Raw genomic sequence first — 23,894 nt, 5'->3', positions numbered from 1 at the left:
TGAGCTGCTATCCAAGACAGAATTTTCAGTTCGAGTCCAACTAAGTTAATTGCCTGCTTAAACAAACAGAACCTGTCTTTTGGAGGGAATATAACAGAATTCATTAACAATGTCCAGGATACAATCCAAAATTACTCGACTTATGAAGAAACTAGAAAACTTGAACCATTCTTAAGGGGAAAAAAAGTCAATAGACTATCCTCAAGATTATCCAAATGTTGGAATTAGCAAACAAGATTTTTAAATAGCTACTGTAACTATGCTCAATGATGTAAAGGAATAGAAGCTTATTAATCAATAGAAACAAGAAATCTCAGCAGAAAAACCGAAACTATATAAAACCACCAAAAGAAATTCTGGAACTCAAAAATACAATCTTTAAAATAAAAATGTTACTGGAGGAACTTAACAGCAGAATGGAAATGACAGAGGAAAGAGTCAACAAACTTGAGGATACGTTAATAGAAATTATCCAATCTTAAGAAGAGAGAGAAAAAATATTGACATGTAAAAAAATAGAGTTGCAGGGGCTTATGGAACAATGGAAAGATTTAATATACATGTAGTTAGGGTCTCATAAAGAAAGAAAAGAAAAATGGGGCAGACAAATTACTTGGAAAAATAATGATCAGAAATTTCTCGAATTGTGGAAAGAGGTATATTTACAGATTCAAGATGTTCAATGAAACTCAAGCAGGATAAATATGAAGAAAACCATATCTAGGCACATTATATTTAAACAACTACAAACGAAAGATTTTTTTAAAAAATTGTTTTTGAAAGCATCTAGGGAAAAAACATTATTTACATACAGAGAATACATTGAATGACTGCTAACTTCTCGCCAGAAGTAATAGAAGCCAGAAGACAGTATACCAGCCTCTCTAAAGTGCTGAAGGAAGAACACAGAAGAGCAATAGATCATGTAGGGCTTGGTAGGCCCTGTTGGGACTTAGTCTGTGAAGGGAAACTAATCAAGGATTTTGAGCAGAGGAACAATCCCAACAGGTCTCCATGGCTACCAGGAAGAAAAAGAGTGGAAGCCTATTGGAGTAATCTGGACTAGAAATGATGGTGTCTCAGTCCAGGGTGATAGTGGTAGATGTTATTAGAAATGACAGAATTTGAGATATATTTAGATTCTATTGTTGATCTCTATAATCATTTCTTTTTATACACTCTCAACCTTCCTTCTTTAATCTTTCTTGAACACAACTTGTTTGAAAAGACTTTCAAAAGGGAGGTGGAGAATAATGGTAAATAAAAGAGCAAAGGACCAAAGGTCCATTTTAGGTCAAAGAATTGCTGTAATTGGAGTAACAAATAAAAAATAGCCCAAAGAAACAACCAAATTACATGACTGATTAGATGTAGAGTGCAAGGGAAAGGGAAGAGGTAAAGAAACCAGTGATCTTCAGTCTTGGAGAGAATGGTACTATTTTAATAAAATATAATGACTCAGGTGCAGAGAGTAATTATAGGATAAGCCCTAATGGCCTATTAGTTTGATTCCAAGAGATGTCTCAGTAACTAACCCTTGTTCCAGTTTAGGAATGTATTGGGGGTGGGCTCTGTTAGCCAAGGAGGCTAAGTTTTTATACCGCTAGTCATTTTGTATATTGATGAGGTACACCTGGCCCAGATGAGTGGGCTCAGCATTTATCAAAAGCGGCCAGTGTGTAGAACTGCTTCAATGTTATAAGGCAATGCTCAGAAGGGAACATCTGAATTTCCAGATGTTCTGATGAGACTCTTACTCACTTAGATGAAATCATCTCAACACTGAATCCACTGTGATGATTCTGAAGTTTGGAAACTTGACCTCTGCCTAACCTGGAACATGTGACTGATCTCTCTGCCCTATGTCCAGACCTTGATGACATCCTTCTGTATTTCTATATGTTTTATATAAGCAAATGATTTGATTTACCCAACCAAGCATCTGATCTTCACATCAATCTGACCTTCCTCTTGACATTTGTCAATACTGTAAATACTATCACTGAGTAGATTAGTGATAACAGTGGGGTTGACGCACAGTCTCCACACATATTATCTCTAAATCTCTGTGAGGAAAAAGTTGGGACAATGAAGGGGAGAGGTATGATATTGTGAAAGCCAGGTTATTTACCATCTATAGTTTGAGATACCTAAAACTTTGAGATGTATAATGGAAGGTAGAACTTACTAGTGGGACATAATAACTATGCCCTTAACTCCCAAGGATCTGGTCTAGTAGAATAATCTGGAGAGCAACAACAATGAAATCTGATACCCTGACTATTATTTCCTGCCCCAATAAAAATCAATGAGCCAATAGAGGAAACCAAACAACACAGATGAAGCATGTGGCTACTGGGACTTATTCACATTGTCCCACAAAACTGGTGCCACAGTAAACTTGGGGGTGTCAGGTGTAGCTGTAAAGGGGCAAAACGTGGCAGCCAATAAAGACATTGGAAAGATGAATTCTACAGTGAGAAAAATGGCAATTTCTCCTGTATCTGAATGCATTATTAATAAGAATATTCTAAGTAAATGGAAAACCTGTCATTACCCAAACCCTCCCAGATCACTAGGGTATGGAAGATCCACCCTTTTTCCAATTTTTAATTTAATTTATATTAAAATATATTATACCCCAAAAAGTGCAATTAAGTATAGAGCTAGTTGACTTTTCATACATTGAATTACACCCATGTCACACCATCCAGATGAAGAAACAAAATATTACCAAAACCTTCATAGCCCTCCCCATGCCCCCTTCCAAGGGGGATTGCTATTCTGACATTGAACACTGGATTTCTTTTGCTTGCTTTTGTACATTACATAAATGAAATGAAGCAGTATCTACTACTCTGTGTCTGGCATCTTTCACTAAATATTTTATGTTTTGAAATTCATCCATATAATCAGTCATTCCATTGTTGTGGTATATTTCATCATGTGATATATCACAGTTAATTTATCCCCTCTACTACACATAAGCATTTTGGTAGTTTCCAGTTTGGGGCTATTGCAGATAGGGCTGCTACAAACATTCTAATACATGTCCATTGTTGAACAGATGTATGCGTTTCTGAGAGTTAATATCCAGGAGTGAAAGTAGACATGTGTTCAGCTTTGGGAGTTACTGTCAAAGAATTTTCCAAGGCAGTTGGACAAATCAACACTTTCAACAGCAGTTTTTCAGAGTCATGGCTGCAATACATTCTTGCTAACACTTCCTATTTTGTCATTTTAGCAATTCTTCTTGGTATGTAGTGAAATTGCACTGTGGTTTTCTTTATTTTTTTTTTACTGAACAGGATATGTATTTTGTATCAGTCTTCATGCCCCACTGTCATCCTGGGGTTTTCATTTTAATTTCCCTGATGACTAATGAAGTTGACCATCTTTTCATATGTTGTTGGCCAGCTGGATATCCCTTTTTGTGATGGCTCTTTCAGGTCTTTTGTTCGATCTTTTGGTGGGCTGATTATATTTTTCTTATTGGTCTGTAAGAGTATTTTTTATATATTTTGGATATGAGTCTTTAGTTGGACAGAGGTATTGCAAATATCACTTCCCATATAGGTTGTTACAAGATATTGAATATTGTTCCTTGTGTTACATGGTAAATCCTTCTTGTTTATCTATTTTATGTATAGTAATGTGTACCTGTTAATCACATACCCTTAATTTATTCCTTCCCCACTCCCTTTTCCCTTTGGTAACCATGTTTGTTTCTATGTCTGGGAGTCTGTTTCTGTTTTGTATATAAGATTATTTATTATATTTTACAGTACATATATAAGTGGTATAAAATAATATTTGTCTTTCTCTGTCTGACTTATTTCATTTAATATGATATTCTTTAGGTCCATCTATGTTGATGCAAATGGCAACATTTCATCCATTTTTATGGCTGAGTAATATTCCATTGTGTGTGTGTGTGTGTGTGTGTGTGTGTGTGTGTGTGTGTGTGTGTGTGTGTATATATATACCACATCTTCCATTCCAATGGAATATATATATTCCATTGTGTGTGTGTGTATATATATATATATATATATATATATATATACCACATCTTCTTAAACCAATCATCTGTTGATGGGCATTTGGGTTGTTTCCATGTCTTGGCTATTGTAAATAGTACTACTATGAACTTTGGGTTTCATGTATCTTTTTGAATTAGATTTTTCATCCTAAAGACCTAATTTTAACTTAATAACCTTTCAAAAGATCGTATCTCCAAATACAGTTACATTCTGAAGTACTAGAGTACCACAGATTTGAACATATGAGTTTGAGGAGGACAAAATTCAGCTCAACTCAGTAGCTTTTTTTTGAGATATAATTGACATACCACAAAATTTATCATTTTAAAGTCTACAATTCATAAAGTTGTGCAACCACTATCACTATCTAATTCTAGAACATTTTCTACACCTCAAAAAGAAACCCCCTACCCTTTAGCAGCTACTCTGCATTCCCTCTCTCTCCTATCCCCTGGCAAATACTAGTTTACTTTTTGTCTCTATAGAGTTGACATCTCATATAAATTAAATTATACAGGATGTAGTCTTTTGTGTCTGGCTTCTTTTCCTTAGCATATTGTTGTCAAGGTTCATCCACACTGTAACATGTGTCAGTACTTCATTCCTCTTTATGGCTGAATAGTATGCCATTTATGGATAGACCACATTTTGCTTATCCATTCATCATTTGAGTTGTTTTCACTTTGGGGTTATTATGAATAATGTTGCTATGCACATTCATGTGCATGTGTTTGTAGGAAGATACGCTTTCAATTCTCTTGCATATATGGTTGAAAATTAACTGCTGGATCATATAGGGGCTCTAACTTTTTGAGAAACTGTCAAACTTTTTCCAAACAACTACAGCATTTTACATTCCTACCAACAATGTATGAGTGTTCCAATTTCTCCACATCTTCCCAACATTTGTTATTTTCTACTAAAAAAATTACAGTCATCTCAGTGGGTGGGAAGCAGTATGCCACTGCAGTTCTGATTTGCGTTTCTCTGAGACTAATGATGCTGAATATCTTTTCATGTGCCTACTGGCAACTTGTACACCTTCTTTGGAGAACCTTAATGATATCTTTAAATAAACAGAAATGTTTGTTTTAATATTAGGCAGTTTATAAATTTTTTCATAATGCCTTTTATGTTGTTGTGTATAAGGTTATCTTCCTACTTCAAGATCATGAAGATATACTTTTACATGTGTTATTTATTTATTTTTTTACTTTTCACATGTAGATCTATAATCCACTTTGGATTTCTTTTTGGTAAATGTAAGGTGAGGGTCAAGATACAATATTTCCATGTAACTCTACAATTAACGTAGGAAATATTCATTGAAAAGACATCACTTCCCACTACACTGAAGAGTCAAATTTTGCACAATTAAGGTAAATATACTACTGTAAATATAAATTTTATAAATATATATGTATTTATATTTTTTTCTGGATATAGTCAGCTTGATTCTATTTGCACCAACACCCACTGTCTTAATTAATACACCTTTATAATCCATCTTTCTTGAAGACTCTAATAATATTAGTTCTCCAGCTTTGTTCTGTTTCAAGATTATCTTGGCTATTCTTGGCCCTTTTCATGGCCCTGGGGTCTTGTGATAAACCCAGAAAATGAACAGATCACTTGTTTTTGTACTTGGCCCCATAGAAAAAATTCCATTCAGCAGAGAGTTTTAAAAATTGATCTTTTGTACTAAATCTTAGCTCATGGAATTTAAACATCCTTTTATGAAATGATTTTTGAACACTTACTGTGAACAAAGCCCACAAATGAAATGGTAAGTACAATATATGACAGAGGTTAGTTCTACCTTCAGTGGGTAGTGGTCAGAGATACTCAATAGAATCAAAGGGCTATAAATGATGCAATATAAAAATAATAGTATGTTGATAGAGGTTGACAGGTGGAAAGGACAGTGAAGCTGAACATAAACTTAGAAGCACACGTTTCTTCATTTTACATAGTAGTACATATAAGTGTTAGAAACTCAAGAGAAAAGACTAAGGTCGATAAATCAGTAAGGAAGGGATTACAGAAATCTTCTCAGAAGGCATTGAACATCTCCTAAGAAAAGACCGATAGATACATGTCCCATTTAAAAATAAAACAAACATACAAATAGTTAAACCTTCTTGCTGCCCACCATGCTACAAAGAAGTTCACCAGTAGAGAAGCCTCACTCAACATGCAGAGATATCAATCAATATTTAAGGGTCCCACTCTTTTGTATGAATAGAGAGAAAGGAATGTCCCCCAAACTCCACCTATAATTAGTATTTTCAGAGACAGAAAAAATGATATTGAATTTATGATGAAAGAACAGAATAATACATTAAAAGAACATGTAGAGAACAAGAGCAAGTTACTGGAAATTAAAATGTGATAGATTTTAGTCTTCAATAAAAATCTTAAAATACAAAGTCAGGAAAATCTTCCCAAAAGTAGGCTGCAAAAAACAAGATATGGGAAGTAGGACAGAAAAAAAAAAAAGGTTAAAACAACATTTTACTAAAGGAAGTTCTGAAGTGGGTGGGGTGGAGGGATAAGACAAAATAAAATGAAAACAGAAAATAACAGAAAAAAATTCTAAAATTTTTCCCTGACCTAAAGGTTATGTGTTTACAGGTCAAAAATTCCCAACAAGTACCCAAGTTAATGTATGAAAAACATATTACAGCAAGGCCACAGGGATAAAGAGAAGATACTAATATCTCCCAGAGAGAGAGAGAGAGAGAAGATAAAAATCAACAACACTGTAACAAGAACTGGAATACCGTGAATTCTTCCATAGCAGAAATGGAAGGCACATGGCAGTGGAAAAATGCCTTCAACATTCTGAGAACACAAACTTCTACATGCAAACAATCTATCAATTAACTATGAGAGTAGAAAAAAAAAGTTAAACATGTAAGGACTCAAAAATTTACTTCCCAGGCACCTTCTGAAGGATCTGTTCCAACAAAAATGAGGAAATACACCAGAACAAAGACTTGGAATCAAAGTAATAAAGAGAACAGCAAAGAGAAGACCTAAGATTTAAAAGTAAACTATTTATTTCAGAATCACTGAAAAGAGAGCCTGGGAAGAAAATATCCAGGAGTGATGGTGGAGAAGCATGTGGAATTAAAACAGCATCTGACATGTCTGAGCATTAGAAATAGATTGCTAGACTATGACAGATCTTTTGGAGCATGTAGCAAGAATCAGCAATAGAAACACAGAAAACTAAACAAGAAAACAAGATAAATTATTAATGCCTTAAAAATTAAAGAGCTGTAAAGCAATATATTCACAGATCACTGTTAAGCTTACCTTGGCTTAGCAAAGATCAAGATTTGCTTAATCAGTCAATATATAATGTTTAAAAATAATAAACATAAGTATAATAAGAATATTATTTGGAAATATGTAGATAAACATCGTAACACAGAGCTAAAGGAGTTGAAAATGGTTATTTTGGGGGAAAGAGACCAAAGGGTGGAATTGAGTGGATCAGAATCTTAGGGTTTTCATTAAAAGGTTTTTTTTGGATTATTTGACTTTTTAATTATTTGCTTGTAATACTTTAATAAAATATTAAATTATTAAAAATAAAGTTGCATAAATAATAGAGGTTTAAGTACATTATTTAAAGCCTTAAAGATAAGTAATCACTAAAAATATATAAAATTAAATGAGACTGACCAATGGAGAGAGAGAAGAGAGGGAAAGTCGACGCTAGATTGATCAATTTTGTAGCAGGAAATCAAAATATATGTTTAGAGATAAAAAGTCATGTGATATGAGTTCATATCACATGAGGCAGAAGAGGGAAGAATCTTTTATTATTTGTAAATCCCTTTGTAAGGTTTGAATTCTTGTTTTCCTGCACATATATTACTTCTATAATTATAATTATGTGTAATTAATTTAGAATTAACACATGAAAAGATTGTGGCATAATTCACATCAGTGTGGAAAGGTCTCCACACTGCCCTGGATGGAGACTGGCAGGGGAGGAAATATGAGACTCAGGTTTCAGAGATGCCTCTGAATCTTCTCTACAGCTTGGCACCCAGACCTGGAATGGATAGTCCTTTGTTTATCTGAGTACATTCATGGATTTTTGGATATGAAATCCCTGAAACTAGGGAAAGACAGATTGCTAAAATGCTTTCCCTAATAAAGTAAAAAGAAATGGGTTTCCGAGGCAGTGATAGCAAGAACAGATGAAGTGTGATAAGGAGTGATTGGAGGAGGGAAAACATCAGACCAGAAAATTCTGGAGGCTGGCAGGGTCATGCTGAGAAAGTCAGCTAGAAGAGGTTCCTGGTGGCAGGGAAAGGCAATCGTCTTTTAAGATCACAGTTATGTAACATTCGATGTGAAAGTCCAGTCTTGTGCAGCCAGCCAGACATCCCTCTGTTAACTCAAGAGCGTTAGTAAAAGTCTGCTATGCAACTTTCTTATGTGACTGCTATTTTGAAGAAATCAAAGAAAAGAGGTGATGTTCTCTATAATTGATCAAGATGCAGTAAAGAACCAGAGGCCAGCCATAGTAGCTAAGTAAGCATGAGTGAGAATGACATTTGGGGAGGCAAAAAAATGGAAGAAGAGGTGACCATAAGAAATTATAAGGCTCCCCAGAATATCCAGAGATATAAGAATAACACGTGTGGGATAAGCATTGAAAGCTCTACCCAGGCCCTCAGACCTTTTTACCATTTCTGTGCTCTACTCTGCAGGCTTCTGTGTACTCTGGTTTCTTAGGGTTATACTTCCACTCTTTTGGGAGGACTCCCCTCAGGAGTCAGCTTTGTAGTCACACAGAAAGAGTTGGATGCCCTGGGGGCTCATGTGCCCACAGGGTGTCCCTTCACCAATAACTGACTGGTACAGCAGAATGAAAGCCCAGTTCCTTTACCTGGAATTGGGACAAAATGTACACAAACTTATAGTCCAGGGTTCCCTTCTGGGTCAAGGTTAAGCCACCCTCCTTCGACTTTGCCTGGTCACCCTACTATGTGCCTTCCCTGTCCCATCCCGCTTACCCTACTCCTTTTCCCATTTCTCCTTTGAGAACTTGGAGAAGTTCCTTAATAAATTACTTTCACACAAATTCTCTTCTCAGGGTCTGCTTCTGGATAATCTGTCCTAAAAGAGACACTAAAGCTATTTTAGTTGAAGTATTAAAGAAAAGAGTGATCACACTGGATGGGAAGACTTGGACATGCTCAAGAAGAATACTTGGGTTTCACACAGGCTTTCAAAGGCATCCAAGCTGGTTATTATTGGATGGAGTGTATGTCAAGCAAAACCAAATATACCTTAAATATAAAGAGGAACTGAGAAGTTGTTCCAGAGAAAATATTGGTAATCAATAGAAAGAGAAAGGAAAAGACGGAGGAAGACGTAATATTTGACCTGGGCACTGAAGGGTGAGTAGGAAGTGAAGATGTAGTGTAAATACATCTCAGACAAGGCTCCAGTATGAAAATAGAAAAGAGGCATTAATTTGAGAAGCATCAGGAAGTGATTGATATAGGGCCCTAATTTCTCATTCCAAGGGAATCAAAGTGAAAACAAAGACACTGCATTTTTGACAGGTGATTATTTATTTTTGCCATTCCACCAAACCTAAGGAAGCAGAAGCTTAAAATGAGATAGGATATAAACCACCAATAGTTCCACATTAGCAGTGGCGTCAAAAATTTCAAAGATTCTTCTAACACAGGTATTTTTTCAGTAAATAATAGCACTTAAGGACCAGTAGAGTTGCTAATAAGGGAAATGTACCTAATTCTCTGTTTTTAAGGGGAAGAGAGGGGAAATAGATGTACTGATTTTTAACTGGTGCTCCACTTCAAGTCTGTAGCTCCAATCTTTCAATCTCCAGAGACAGTTTATACACCTCCAGGGCCATTTTTACATCCTCTGGATTTGGGAGACACTGCATGAGTTTCCTGCCTGCGAGTACTTGTTCACAGCCCGAGAGAACTTCCTAAAAGAGATAAAAGGATGGTTTGAGAGGCTTCTCTCCAAACTGTGAAGGTATAAGATTACTTCAGGATGCCTATTGATGACAATAAAATTGGAGTATCAAGACCCTCCTTAGGACTGATGCAAGAAATCAGAAGATACTTTGTGCATCTCAGCAGAGTATTTGCCCTAAGATCGAGACCAGCATTGCTCTAAGGCAGCAATGAAACTAAGCAGAAAAGGAACAGCACTGCAGAAGATACCCGGGGAACTTCTTCAGGGTCAGCTGAAGGGATGGATCTGATGTCTATGCAAAAGCATAGCACTTACTGTAATAGAAAATGTAGAGCTGGGAGCCAGGTTGCCTATATCTATGGAACCTTCCTATCTAGGGGCTTGGTCTTTCTTGCTATAAAATAAGAGAATTAGAACTTGCTTTAAGAGCTCAACATGTGCTTTGAGAGTAAAAGTGCTGATTCTGAAATTGATTTAAACAACTCAGAAATGAGTCCCAATAAAAGTCAGATCTCATCAGTGTTGGCTGGAACAGTGCTCTGGAGCAGGTTACAATTTTTACAATGTGATAGAATACCCCGAAGTGTCTGCCACTTACCCACTCACACTTGGGCACTTCTGGGTACCAGGTTCTGTTCTCTGAGCAGATGATACTCGGAGAGCCGACCACACTATAGCCAGAGTCACACTGGACAGTGACAGTTTCAGACTCAACATACTTATACTTGTCCAGAGACAAAGTTCCATCTTTTATCTCTGGTTTCAGACATAGAGCTGTAATGGAAACACGATTTTGATCATTTTGTGATTCTCAGAATAAGATTTTACAATAGGAAAGAATACTGGGGGGTGAGAAACACTGATAGTAAATTTTGCCTGCAGTCTGAGAGTTGTTCTTTAACTACGTTTATTGTATTATTATAACAATAAAATTAATAACAACAATATTAATGTTAATGTATAGCTATCACCAACATAAAACACTATTATTATCTACACTTTGCTGGAGAGAAAAATTAGGTAAAGACAATTTATGTGACTTGTCTATGGTTGCGTAGCTTTTAGGTGACATGATTATGATATAAACCTAGGTATTGTGGTCTAAAATCTGAGTTTTAAAAACTACTGTATGTCAAAACCTGACTCTTTTCAGCATCTTAAGTATGTAATTTCTATTCTTATGCCCTTAGTATCTTCCTGTATTAAATGGAGACAATGGTGGGAAATTAGACACTTGAGTTGCTGTTAGCCGTGTGGTAAGAAAAAAAAAATGCACACCTAATCTTGGTCTCATATCAGGTCAGCTTTTCTATGAGGAGGTGATGACATGCACCAGGTACTAATGGAGATACCAGATACTTCAAGGACGTTTGGGATTTTTCCATGAGTCCTCATTCTAACTTTCACAGGAATTCACTAAAATTTTGCTGAATCCTCACTATTCTCTTAAATTAAAAATTATTATCTCTAACTCTTGAATATTGATAAAGGTAGTACTGTAGAGCAGTGTGAAAACTACGATCCATTTAATGTGGTGCTGGGTTCATTGACTACTCATTGGAGAAAAACAAATTTTGACCGTTACTTTACACTATAAACCCGTAGGAATTCCAAGTGGACTGGGGATATCAGTGTGAAAGGTAAAGCACAAAGCTCTGGAAGATAACATAGAAGAATATTTTTGAGACAAATATTTTTTAATACCGCACATATTTTTTAAACAGCACAGTACCACATCCAAGTATTAAATACAGGAAATGAATAAATAAATACATACATACATACATACATACATACATACAAATTTCTAAGTGCTGCCTCTCGCTGGGGAGAAACCATACTGTCAGAACTTGCATGGTAGTCCTACCATCTTAGCAAGGGCCATCAGTAAAGTGGAGTTACCTTTACACCGAGGAGCTAGAGATGACCAATGTGAATTTCTGCAGGTGATTTTTTCTTCTCCAACCAGAATATATCCTTCATCACATTTATACTGCACCACAGTAGTAAAGGAAAAAATTGGACTCACATCTTCATAGGATCCATGGGCAATGCTAGGAAACATGTCGCAGTCTTGAATGGCAAAAGAGAAGGGTTGAAGAGAATGAGCTAGAGTTTAATTAACTATTCAGAGTGATGGACTCTTCCCATTTTATAGAACAAAGTCATTAAATTATACTGCTGAGGTATGTTTCATTTACTTAAAATCACTAGGAATGATTTATTGAGTTCTTAACCACTTGCTAGACACTGTGTTAATCATCTATATATGTTATACCATTTAATCCTCATGCTAACTCTCTGATGCCGTATGAGCATCAGACCCACATTAGAGAAAAGGAAACACAACCGTACAAGGTCACAGCTAGTAAATACCAGTAACATGAATCAAATTGAGGATTCAACTCAGGTTTGTGTTAGTACAAAGTCCACTGTCACTTTCTGGAATTCTGCTCTCGGTACTGATCATTGGACTTTCACTTTCTACGGCATCAGTGGATGCTTAAAGGCCATAAAATGAAAGTCTGGGCTGAAGAACAATACTCTCCTGTGACTTGCAAAGTCTAGCAATGCTCCATATTTGATTAAGCAAGTAGCTCAGAAACCAGTTAGAAAACTCTTACCTCCCTCACTTAAAGACAATGTCAGGAATTTAAGACAGGTCAGAAATTTAAATTATTTTAAGAATAATAGTTGGGAAAGTATTTTTATAAAGCTTTCGATATCCTGTGAACACCACCTGTAGTCCCAGGTGAGGCTAATGTGTGAGAGAATTTATGCTTCACATTGAGAGAAGGACCCTCAGGAGATCACTGAGAAAACCTAATGTGGCTCCTTTCAGGCTGGGGGGACATTAGTCACAGTGAACTAGTGTCCAGCTCCTGTCTGAGAAATCTAAAAGGCAAAGGATGGGCCGTCTAGTGACAGGCACTCTAAGGCTCTAAGGTGAGACTGAAGAACAGATCTCTGCTGCTTTGAGGTTGGCCTGGACTCCTGACATTATCAGAAGCAAGGCTGAGTTAGCACTTCAAGTAGATTAGAAATGGGCTGCATGAGAAAGACAGTCATGGTGGAATTGTCCTCAGGCCAGTCCAAAAGGGTCTCCTGAGGTGGGAGGAAGCCCTCTGTAAAAACAAAATAATTCTAGAAGTCACCAGATGATACCTAGGAGATAGGAAATAGGAAATGAACAACCAGAATCAGAGGTGGATCCCTGGATCAGCCAGACTCTAAACTGCAAATTGCACTTAGAAGATCCTCAGTGATGATGAAGGACCAATTAAAAAAAAAGAAAAAAATTCACAAGAGAGAATAAGCTTTAAATACCCATGAGGCCAAGAGCCAGCTCAGGTTCTTGTTTCCCTTACCTGTGCTCCTCCCAAAACTTCAACTCTGGAGGGTTCAGAAAGCATAGTAACGGTAACTCCAAGTAAGTTCTGTTTTAGTTGTGAGGAAAATAAATTCATCTGTGTATAAATCAACAGCTTCCATTCAGCCTTTCTTAAACCTCAGATTAAGCACCTCCATAAAAATATAAAAATGGCTCTTAGTTTTTCTAAGTAAGCACATATATGCAGTTCTGTACTGGGCTTTTCTTGCAGTGTACTTTAAAACATAAGATTTAACCATACAAATAGTTCTACCACAACACTAGTCACACTTGTGCCAGAGGATTAGAACAGGAAATTAGTTCTGTAGGAGAAGGTGGTGACAGAACTGGGCACCAGAGTATCCAGGGAAGGCATCCAGGAAAAAGTTGGAGATACCTTGAAGGACGGATAGAAGGTAAGTAGTTGACAAGATGTGAGAGGCAGATGGATATTGAGGCAATGGCGAAGTCTCTGGCCTCAGAAGGTCATTACTGTGAGAGAGGGGAGGCAGAATCAGAAAGGGAGATTTACATCAGAGTTGGCAGACATTAAATGCCATTTCAGAGAGTCAGGGTCATGGGTAATGGGAAGATTTGAGGGAACAGAAGAGAAAGGAAAAGGGAAACAGAAACATGAAAAAATAATTGAAAGACTTGTTGACAAATTTGATAAGGCTTTCCTCTACTACCTCAGTCTCTAGAAGAGGGGAACTTAGAGATGAAGTTGGAGGACTGAAAACCCCCAAGCATAAAGTTCTTTATCCTGTACTGATACTATAACCTAAATTAATACTGTCCCTCAATAATGTTCATGCATCTGATATGAAAAATCATCTTTCAAATATAGATATTCCTTAATTAACCCATGCTTTCCCCCTTACCAGTCTCAGTGAGGAAGAAAACACGGCTTCCACATTTCTAAATCAGTAAGCTAGCTCACATAAGAGCATTCAGCCATTATTTTCAGCTCAGAATATTCCCTCTAAGCTATCCCAAATCTCCCATTTTTATGCCACGACAGCTGTTTCAGGGAACAAATTCATAAATATTTTAAATTTATTATGAAAATTAATTCTCCTAGATAAAATGTTAGCTAACAAAAGAGTAAAACATCACTTTGCTTAGAGGACATTTCCATCTAAATTCTGTAAAAATAAATTAATTTTCATAGTGACAGGTCTTCAGTTCTGGTAAGTTCTCTCAAATGCTTTGGCTTCTCATTCATTGCTAAAGATTTTCTTACATTTCAATAACCATGCCTTACTTTTATATAATGGTTTAGAATTCATGAAGTACCCTATACTTTTACTCTAGAAAATTTACTCCGTATTTGTAATAACAGAAAATATTTTTGTTTATGGATGGAATTTTTAAAAATTAAGCAATAACTAAGATTGTAGATGGTATAATTAACCTATTTGGAAAGTAATCTGTATTAAGCATTTTAGAGCATTTAAATTCAAGAAATTGATTTAAAAATTAAAGATTATTCCTTGCTAAAGCAGCCTCACAAGAATTTTTGCATTTCAACACTTTGTTATTCTAGACACTATAAAATCCTCTATCTGAATTGGAACAACTTCTTTTATACTTAAATTTTATTTCTTATTAATATAGTTCATTGCACTCTCTCAAAAAGATTATGATATACCATCATTTCACTGAATTTGTTTTGTTTTTCTTTTTGTTTTTTTACATCTTTATTGGAGTATAATTGCTTTACAATGGTGAGTTAGTTTCTGCTTTATAACAAAATGAATCAGCTATACATATACATAATCCCCATATCTCCTCCCTCTTGCGTCTCCCTCCCACCCTCCCTATCCCATCCCTCTAGGTGGTCACAAAGCACCGAGCTGATCTCCCTGCATTTCACTGTATTTGATTAATTCTTAATTGGGTATTTTTCTACATATGTTAGAGAAAATACCCCCTTTTCCCATAACCTCTGTACTCACCACACAAGCAGGAAGGGCACAGCAATAGCACCAAGACCCCAAAAAAATGCAGTGCTGGGAAAATGCAAGACAAATTGGTGGCCATGGCACAGTCTCAGAGGGGCCACAGTGGCGCTCAGCTGTTCTCAGACACCTTGGATCAAGATGAGGAAAAGTAAGCAACAGTTGAAATGGTGCCTAAGCAAAGAAAAGCAGCCTTGGCAAAGCCCAGCTATGTGTCAATAAAGGGGAGGGATTAGGGGAGTGACTAGAAGGCCAGGTGCTTGGCATAGCTCTGACAGGGACAAGCGAAGGCCCCTTCTTGGGCAGAAGCATCTGGAGGCCTCAGGAATTCTGTATGTATTTACTATTGTAACCCCAAGACTTTCTTGCAGTTCAGATACAGGACATGATGAATTCCTTTCTGGATTTATATACATGATGTTCTCTGAGTAAACAAGAACACATGGTGCAAGGACTTCAGCTCACAATGCACAGTGTCTGATGCACAGTTGTCTCCTCAGGAGGTAGAAGCCATAGCATGAGGGAAGATAAGACGTCTGAGAAGCAGTCCCTGTCCAGGGAGTGCTTTCTTTAATCAGGGGTATGAATTGATCACAGATAAATAGGTTTTTTAAAAGTCTAGAAAATTGGGTTTCTCCCTAGATAGCCCACAATCTAGCCAGAACAGAGTAAAATGTCTCTCAGTGTGAAAATACTAAAGATCTTGCCCAAACAATAATTATTCTCACAATACTTCAGTAGGAACTTCTTTTCCCCATTTCCTGGGTCTTCTAATGCACATAAAAAAGCAAATAATTCACTCTAGGAAGATATTCTAGTGTAGAAACTATTTTAGCCTGTGTTTGTAGCACAGAAAAAGCATGCACAGAAAGTTAAATTGTTGAGGATGATGAGTTAAGAAGAAAGGAAGATTTATTATGACTCTCAGAATATCTGAATGATGCTGGATCTGAGTGAAGCCCCAAATTTTGTCTCTAAGCACGAAAAGACAAGTGGATGGAAGGCACATGTGTTATTTTTCATGGATTATTAACCCCCAAGACTAAGATTTCTCTTAACCATCTGGGACTGCCTGTCTATTCATCCAGATCATTTCCTAAATTTTGTCTCCTTTAGTGGGCCAGAAGAAACTACTAACGTGGATTTTATACTTTGCCCACCAACTGTGGATTACTGTTCCTAGAGGAGATGAAGATAGTTGGCTAAACAAAAGAGAAGACTAAGTTCTGGGAACTGTCCTAATGAGCTTCACTACTCAGCTGACCTGGAGTGACTCTACATATCAATAATAGCCAAAATGCCTACTTCTCAAAAATAAAGGAGAAGCATTACCAAATATAGCTGAGTGAACACCTTTGGCATGCTAAAGAAAACAAAATTAAATTTCAACTTCCTAGATAGAAAGAAAAAAATAATAAACCTACTAAATGGCTGCTGCCTTTAGAAAGAGGAGCCACAATAAAGCAATTTAATGATTAACCAGAAAGTTTTGCTGAGCTGCTTTTAATCTTTAAGCACGTCATATACCAGAACTTTACCTAAGTTATCATAACTGATCCTCAGAAAAACCTGTGACCTGGTTCTTACCTTCCTCTTTGCATAGATGAGGAAACAGGTTCAAATAGATTAAGTAAACTGCCCCCAAACATTTCAGATAATGAGCAGCTAAGCCAAATTCTGAACCCAAGACTGCTTATAAATTCAAGATTTTTTCTTTATACCAAAATAATTTCCACTTACTGGCCAATAATGGTTTTCCTTCAGAACACTGAACCAACCATTTGGGAGTAAATCAGGATTGTTGGCCTTTACTCAATAGTAGACTCACCCTCCAGTTGCTGCTGGTGCTGCAGTTAATGGCTTGGACCTGTGACCTCCTCCAGAGAATGTGCTGGGATGGCAAGAAACACCCCATCCTGATGTACCTAGGAAGTTATACCCTGTCCCCCAGGAGCAATGAATGCCGACTGATATTGGAATACAAAAGCTATGACTCCTTGCCTCAAGGCTGGACAACGCTGTGGTGCAATCTACACTCTAGAGTCACCATGGATCAGGTGATTCTCCACTTAACCTGAGAACAGTCCTTGATCAGCTCCTTTCTCTCCGTATCCTGCTGCTTTATTCCCCTAGAGTTGTTTTTTCTTTTTGTTTTTGCTGAAGATCACAGCATCAAAAATTCATATGCATCTGAATGCCTTCTGAAGAAGCTGACTGAAGACAGTTTGTACCACTAATGCATCTAGGAAGCAAACTCTAAGAATGGGATTCTAGAATTGGATCATTCTTCAGCCAACTGACCATCATGACTCCATCTCTGGTGATTCATGAAATATTGATAGTCCTGGCTTGCTGTATCCTTGCAACAAAAAACATTTTTACCTGGTAAACTCTCATGGCATGTAGATGGAAGGAGATGCATTGGCTGTGCAATATCTCTGACATTTGAGAAGTGTAATAAAAATAGCAATTATTAGGATTTTGCAAGGGACAGTTGAGTACCATTGATACAGGCCCAGTACCCCTTGCCTGAAAGTGAGAGCTCAACACAATCAATCACAATTCAAATCCAAGTGTGAAAGCTACTAGTTACTATTTAAAGAAACCATTATCTCAGGTAGCTGGGAGGCTAATCATGCTAAGGACCAGGTTCAGGGTATAATCATAAAGGAATACTAGAACTTCAATAAAAGGTGAATTCTTAGCAATGGCAAGCCTCCTACTCAGACTCAGGGCCCTTTTGAAAGGAATGGTGCCTTTAGATTTTCAATGAGGATATTTGGGTAGTTGCACTACAGAACCATGAACGCCAGATTCCCCTAAACTCAAAAAGCCTATATAATTGGTCCAGTATCCCTTGTTATAAGATAGTGCCCCTGTTGCTTGAAGACTATGCAGAGGAATCAAATGTGACAGATATCTTATAAGGCCATAATTGCCCTCCTCAAGATTTACCCCCCACCTCCCCTCCAGGCATCAGACCAATAGCTGGAATCAAATCTCAGCATGAACTTACTAAAGGCATGCCATGCCTGCTGAGGGAAGAGAGAAATCACATGCAGGATCTATGGGACCTAGTTAGCATGAGTTTGGAGATAGGAGAGCATGCCTAGGAGGGGATCCCAAAGCAGGATAAGGGAGAGTTTGTCAGGATAGGGGATATTCTCCCTTAACACAAGATTTAACACCCTGGCAAGTGCCCTGAGTGTCAGTTCTTACATGTTTCTGGATGATTTGGGAAGGTTAGTAAAAATGATAGTCAATATTAAATGTGTAGAGATGTCAGAACAGCCATAGCAGGCTAAGTAGGAAGTGATCAAAAGCTCAGAGAAGTAGACGTGTTAGAATGATCTAATTTATAAAACCAGAAGACCAACCTGCTATCTTCTTCATGGGAGCCCTGAGGACAATAAACAATGTACTAGTGACAAGGACCAAAATTATACAGTAACTTAGTTGTGGCTGGCCCTCTGAAGGCTGCATCTTATGGTAGGAGATGCTGTGGTTGTTTAGCAGCACTGGGGAATATAGAATCCCAGGATAGCAGGGCTAAGTGGAAGAACTTAACCTTCAAAAGCAGGTTAGGTGAAAAATACTGGAGGGCTAGAACCAGGGAGATGCAAGAGATGTGCCTAGGATGCAAAATTAAATAAGAACTTATTCTCAGGTTGTGGAAATGCTGACCCTGAAAATGAGAGTCTCCTTAAGAGTGAGGCATGTAGGGCAGTAAGGTTGGAATGCAGCCAAGGGAAGAGGATATCCTGACCTGTAGAATCTGTGAAGAGGGTTAATAGATATGATGTTCCTTAGGGTAAGGATCAGCCAACATGGGAATTTCTTGAAATATAATTAAAAGAGGTCAAAAACGAATGATACAAAGACCAAGGTCAGCTACTTCCATTGAATGTCATGATCTTTTACTCAGTTACTTTCCACTCTCCCTGCTTGGTTATTTTCTCACCAGTTCTCAGACTGAAAGTGAGGACAGATTCCTATGAAGAAAGACTGTGCAACACTATGGCAAGTATATATATTGTATACTTCTCCAGTCCTTACCCCAAAGGAATCTTCAATAATTTACTTAAGTCATTGTGCACTAGAATCTTTAGAGACTTGTTCTATCTGAACTATCTCTGGTACCTGGGAACATAAAGTGTCACCATGACCCCATTAAAATAGATGCTACAGGGGCCAGGCAATAAAAGGATTCCTAGTTCATGTCAATCTCACAGTGATCTATTGAGTTTTTGGACCCACCTGGTGGTCATTTCTGTGGTCCTCAAGTGTATAGCAGTTCATAGGACCCTTGCATTAGTACTCTGATCTTTGGAATGAAAGCTATCAAGGTAAGGAAACCTATGTTTTTTTAAAAAACTATAAATATTATCATTTACTGCTAAAACACTGAATGCTTTTCCCTTAAGATTAGAAGTGGAGGCAAGGATATTGACTCTCATCAGTCTTATTCAGCAAAATATTGGAGGACCTAGCTAGTGCAATAAGGAAAGAAAAAAGAATAAAAACATACAGTTTGGAGCTTCCCTGGTGGCGCAGTGGTTGAGAGTCCGCCTGCCGATGCAGGGGACACGGGTTCGTGCCCTGGTCTGGGAAGATTCCACATGCCGCGGAGCGGCTGGGCCCGTGAACAATGGCCGCTGAGCCTGTGCATCCGGAGCCTGTGCTCCGCAACGGGAGAGGCCACAACAGTGAGAGGCCCACGTACCGCAAAAAAAAAAAAAAAAAAAAAAAGAAATCATAAACATCAGATCAGAAATAAATGAAAAAGAAATGAAGGAAATGATAGCAAAGATAAATAAAACTAAAAGCTGCTTCTTTGAGAAGATAAATAAAATTGATAAACCATTACCAGACTCATTAAGAAAAAAAGAGAGAAGATTCAAATCAACAGAATTAGAAATGAAAAAGGAGAAGTAACTGGCACCACAGAAATACAAAGTATCATGAGAGATTACTACAAGTAACTATATGGCAATAAAATGGACAACCTGGAGGAAATGGACAAATTCTTAGAAAAGTACAACCTTCTGAGACTGAATGAGGAAGAAAGAGAAAATATAAACAGACAATCACAAGCACTGAAATTGAAACTGTGATTTAAAATCTTCTAACAAACACAAAAGCCCAGGACCAGATGTCTTCACAGGCAAATTCTATCAAACATTTAGAGAAGAGCTAACGTCTATCCTTCTCAAATTCTTCCATAATATAGCAGAGGGAGGAACACTCCCAAACTCATTCTATGAGGCCACCATCACCCTGATACAAAAACCAGACAAAGATGTCACAAGAAAAAACTACAGGCCAATATCACTAATGAACGTAGATGCAAAAATCCTCAACCAAATACTAGCAAAGAGAATCCAACAGCACATTAAAAGGATCATACACCATGATCAAGTGGAGTTTATCCCAGGAATGCAAGGATTCATCAATATACACAAATCAATCAATGTGATACACCATATTAACAAACTGAAGGAGAAAAACCATTTGATCATCTCAGTAGATGCAGAAAAAGCTTTCAACAAATTTCAACACCGATTTATGATAAAAACTCTCCAGAAAGTAGGCATAGACGGAAGTTATGTCAACATAATAAAGGCCATATATGACAAACCCACAGCCAACATCGTTCTCAATAGTGAAAAGCTGAAACCATTTCCACTAAGATCAGGAACAAGACAAGGTAGCCCACTCTCACCACTATTAGTCAACATAATTTTGGAAGTTTTAGCCACAGCAATCAGAGATGAAAAAGAAATAAAAGGAATCCAAATCAGAAAAGAAGTAAAACAGTTACTGTTTGCAGATGAAATGATACTATACATAGAGAATCCTAAAGATACTACCAGAAAACTGCTGGAGCTAATCAATGAATTTGGTAACATAGCAGGATACAAAATTAATGCACAGAAATCTCTGGCATTCCTATACACTAATGATGAAAAATCTGAAAGAGAAATTAAGGAAACACTCCTATTTACCATTGCAACAAAAAGAATAAAATACCCAGGAATAAACCTACCTAAGGAGACAAAAGACCTATATGCAGAAAACTATAAGACACTGATGAAAGGAATTAAAGATGATACAAACAGATGGAGAGATATACCATGTTCTTGGATTGGAAGAATCAACTTTGTGAAAATGACTATACTACCCAAAGCAATCTACAGGTTCAATGCAATCCCTATCAAACTACCAATGGCATTTTTCACAGAACTAGAAAAAAAAATTTCACAATTTGTATGGAAACACAAAAGACCCTGAATAGCCAAAGCAATCTTGAGAAAGAAAAACGGAGCTGGAGTAATCAGGTTCCCGGACTTCAGACTAAACTACAAAGTTACAGTAATCAAGACAGTATGGTACTGGCACAAAAACAGAAATATGGATCAATGGAAAAGGATAGAAAGCCCAAAGATAAACACATGCACATACGGTCACCTTATCTTTGATAAAGGAGGCAAGAATATACAATGGAGAAAAGACAGCCACTTCAATAAGTGGTGCTGGGAAAACTGGACAGCTACATGTAAAAGAATGAAATTAGAACACTCCCTAACATCATACACAAAAATAAGCTCAAAATGGATTAAACCTAAATGTAAGGCCACACACTATAAAACTCTTAGAGGAAAACATAGGCAGAACACTCTCTGACATAAATCACGGCAAGATCCTTTTTGACCCACCTCCTAGAGAAATGGAAATAAAAACGAAAATAAACAAATGGGACCTAATGAAACTTCAAAGCTTTTGCACAGCAAAGGAAACCATGAACAAGACCAAAAGACAACCATAAGAATGGGAGAAAATATTTGCAAACGAAGCAACTGACAATGGATTAATCTCCAAAATTTATAAGCAGCTCATGCAGCTCAATAACAAAAAAACAAACAACCCAATCCAAAAATGAGCAGAAGACCTAAATAGACATTTCTCCAAGGAAAATATACAGACTGCCAACAAACACATGAAAGAATACTCAACATCCTTAATCATTAGAGAAATGCAAATCAAAAGTACAATGAGATATCATCTCACACCAGTCAGAATGGCCATCATCAAAAAATCTGCAAACAATAAATGCTGGAGAGGGTGTGGAGAAAAGGGAACACTCTTGCACTACTGGTGGGCATGTGAATTGGTACAGCCACTATGGAGGAAAGTATGGAGGTTCCTTAAAAAACTACAAACAGAACTATCATATGACCCAGCAATCCCACTACTGGGCATATACCCTGAGAAAACCATAATTCAATAAGAGTCATGTACCAAAATGTTCATTGCAGCTCTATTTACAATAGCCCGGAGATGGAAACAACCTAAGTGTCCATCATCAGATGAATGGATGAAAAAGATGTGACACATATATGCAACGGAATATTACTCAGCCATAAAAAGAAACGAAATTGAGCTATTTGTAATGAGGTGGATAGACCTAGAGTCTGTCATACAGAGTGAAGTAAGTCAGAAAGAGAAAGACAAATACCGTATGCTAACATGTATATATGGAATTTAAGAAAAAAGAAATGTCATGAAGAACCTAGGGGTAAGACAGGAATAAAGACAGAGACCTACTAGAGAATGGACTTGAGGACCCAGGGAGGGGGAAGGGTAAGCTGTGACAAAGCGAGAGAGAGGCATGGACATATATACACTACCAAACGTAAGGTAGATAGCTAGTGGGAAGCAGCCGCATAGCACAGGGAGATCAGCTCGGTGCTTTGTGACCCCCCTGGAGGGGTGGGATAGGGAGGGTAGGAGAGAGGGAGACGCAAGAGGGAAGAGATATGGGAACATATGTATATGTATAACTGATTCACTTTGTTATAAAGTAGAAACTAACACACCATTGTAAAGCAATTATACTTCAATAAAGATGTAAAAAAAAAAGTTTCAGCAGATCTCCAGGGCACTGGAAATCTGGATGGCCCTTTGAAGATGTCCAAGATTAGGTCAAGGGAAGTGGGCCTTTGAACCACTTTATCAACCTGTGAGTGATTATGGGCTGCCCTCAAGGAGAGATTTCATATTTGGTTCAGGCAGTTTCCCAAAAATGCCCTGTGGTGGTTAAAAATCCAGACTCTCAGACCCCACCCCCTACAAATACATCTGGTAAGTCTTCAAGTATCTGAATTATTACTGAAATGCCCCCAGTGATTCTCATATGCAACAAATTGGAGAATCACTAGTCTAACAGAGATGCTTATTTATTCATTTCTCTATATATTCCATGGTCCATCTTTGCTTCAAAATAGAGCTTTAGTAGCTATGTGTCTGGATAGACTCACAGTAGCTTAACTCCTTGCAAAAACATCAATCTCAACTTATGTTTTAATAGATCAACTCAGTTCTTATAAAAGGCTATATATTTGGCTATTAGAAGAATAGCTTTGAAATTGGTGATGGTGCTGTCCATGACGTTACTCACAGTTTCTTATAAAATAACCCATGAGATAAATTTTAATTTTCTATTTTAATATCACCTATTTTAGTAAGAGCAAATAAGGT

The 23,894-nt window shown here is 37.3% G+C and overlaps 1 protein-coding gene across 1 annotated transcript; it reads right to left on the bottom strand.

Annotated features, from left to right (window-relative positions):
* Window positions 1-9,894: 9,894 nt before the first annotated feature.
* LOC309973850 (C4b-binding protein alpha chain-like) lies at window positions 9,895-12,090 on the bottom strand (the record flags this gene model as incomplete). The annotated part of the gene is made up of 3 exons (XM_082858308.1): window positions 9,895-10,032; window positions 10,624-10,799; window positions 11,928-12,090. 3 exons carry the CDS (start codon window positions 12,088-12,090, stop codon window positions 9,895-9,897), a joined length of 477 nt encoding a protein of 158 aa, XP_082714434.1.
* Window positions 12,091-23,894: the final 11,804 nt, after the last annotated feature.

Source organism: Leucopleurus acutus (assembly GCF_964270905.1).
Source record: "Leucopleurus acutus genome assembly, chromosome: 2".
NCBI lineage: Eukaryota > Metazoa > Chordata > Mammalia > Artiodactyla > Delphinidae > Leucopleurus > Leucopleurus acutus.
Note: the sequence above shows the minus strand (reverse complement) of the source record. Positions and strands in the feature narration are given on the sequence as shown.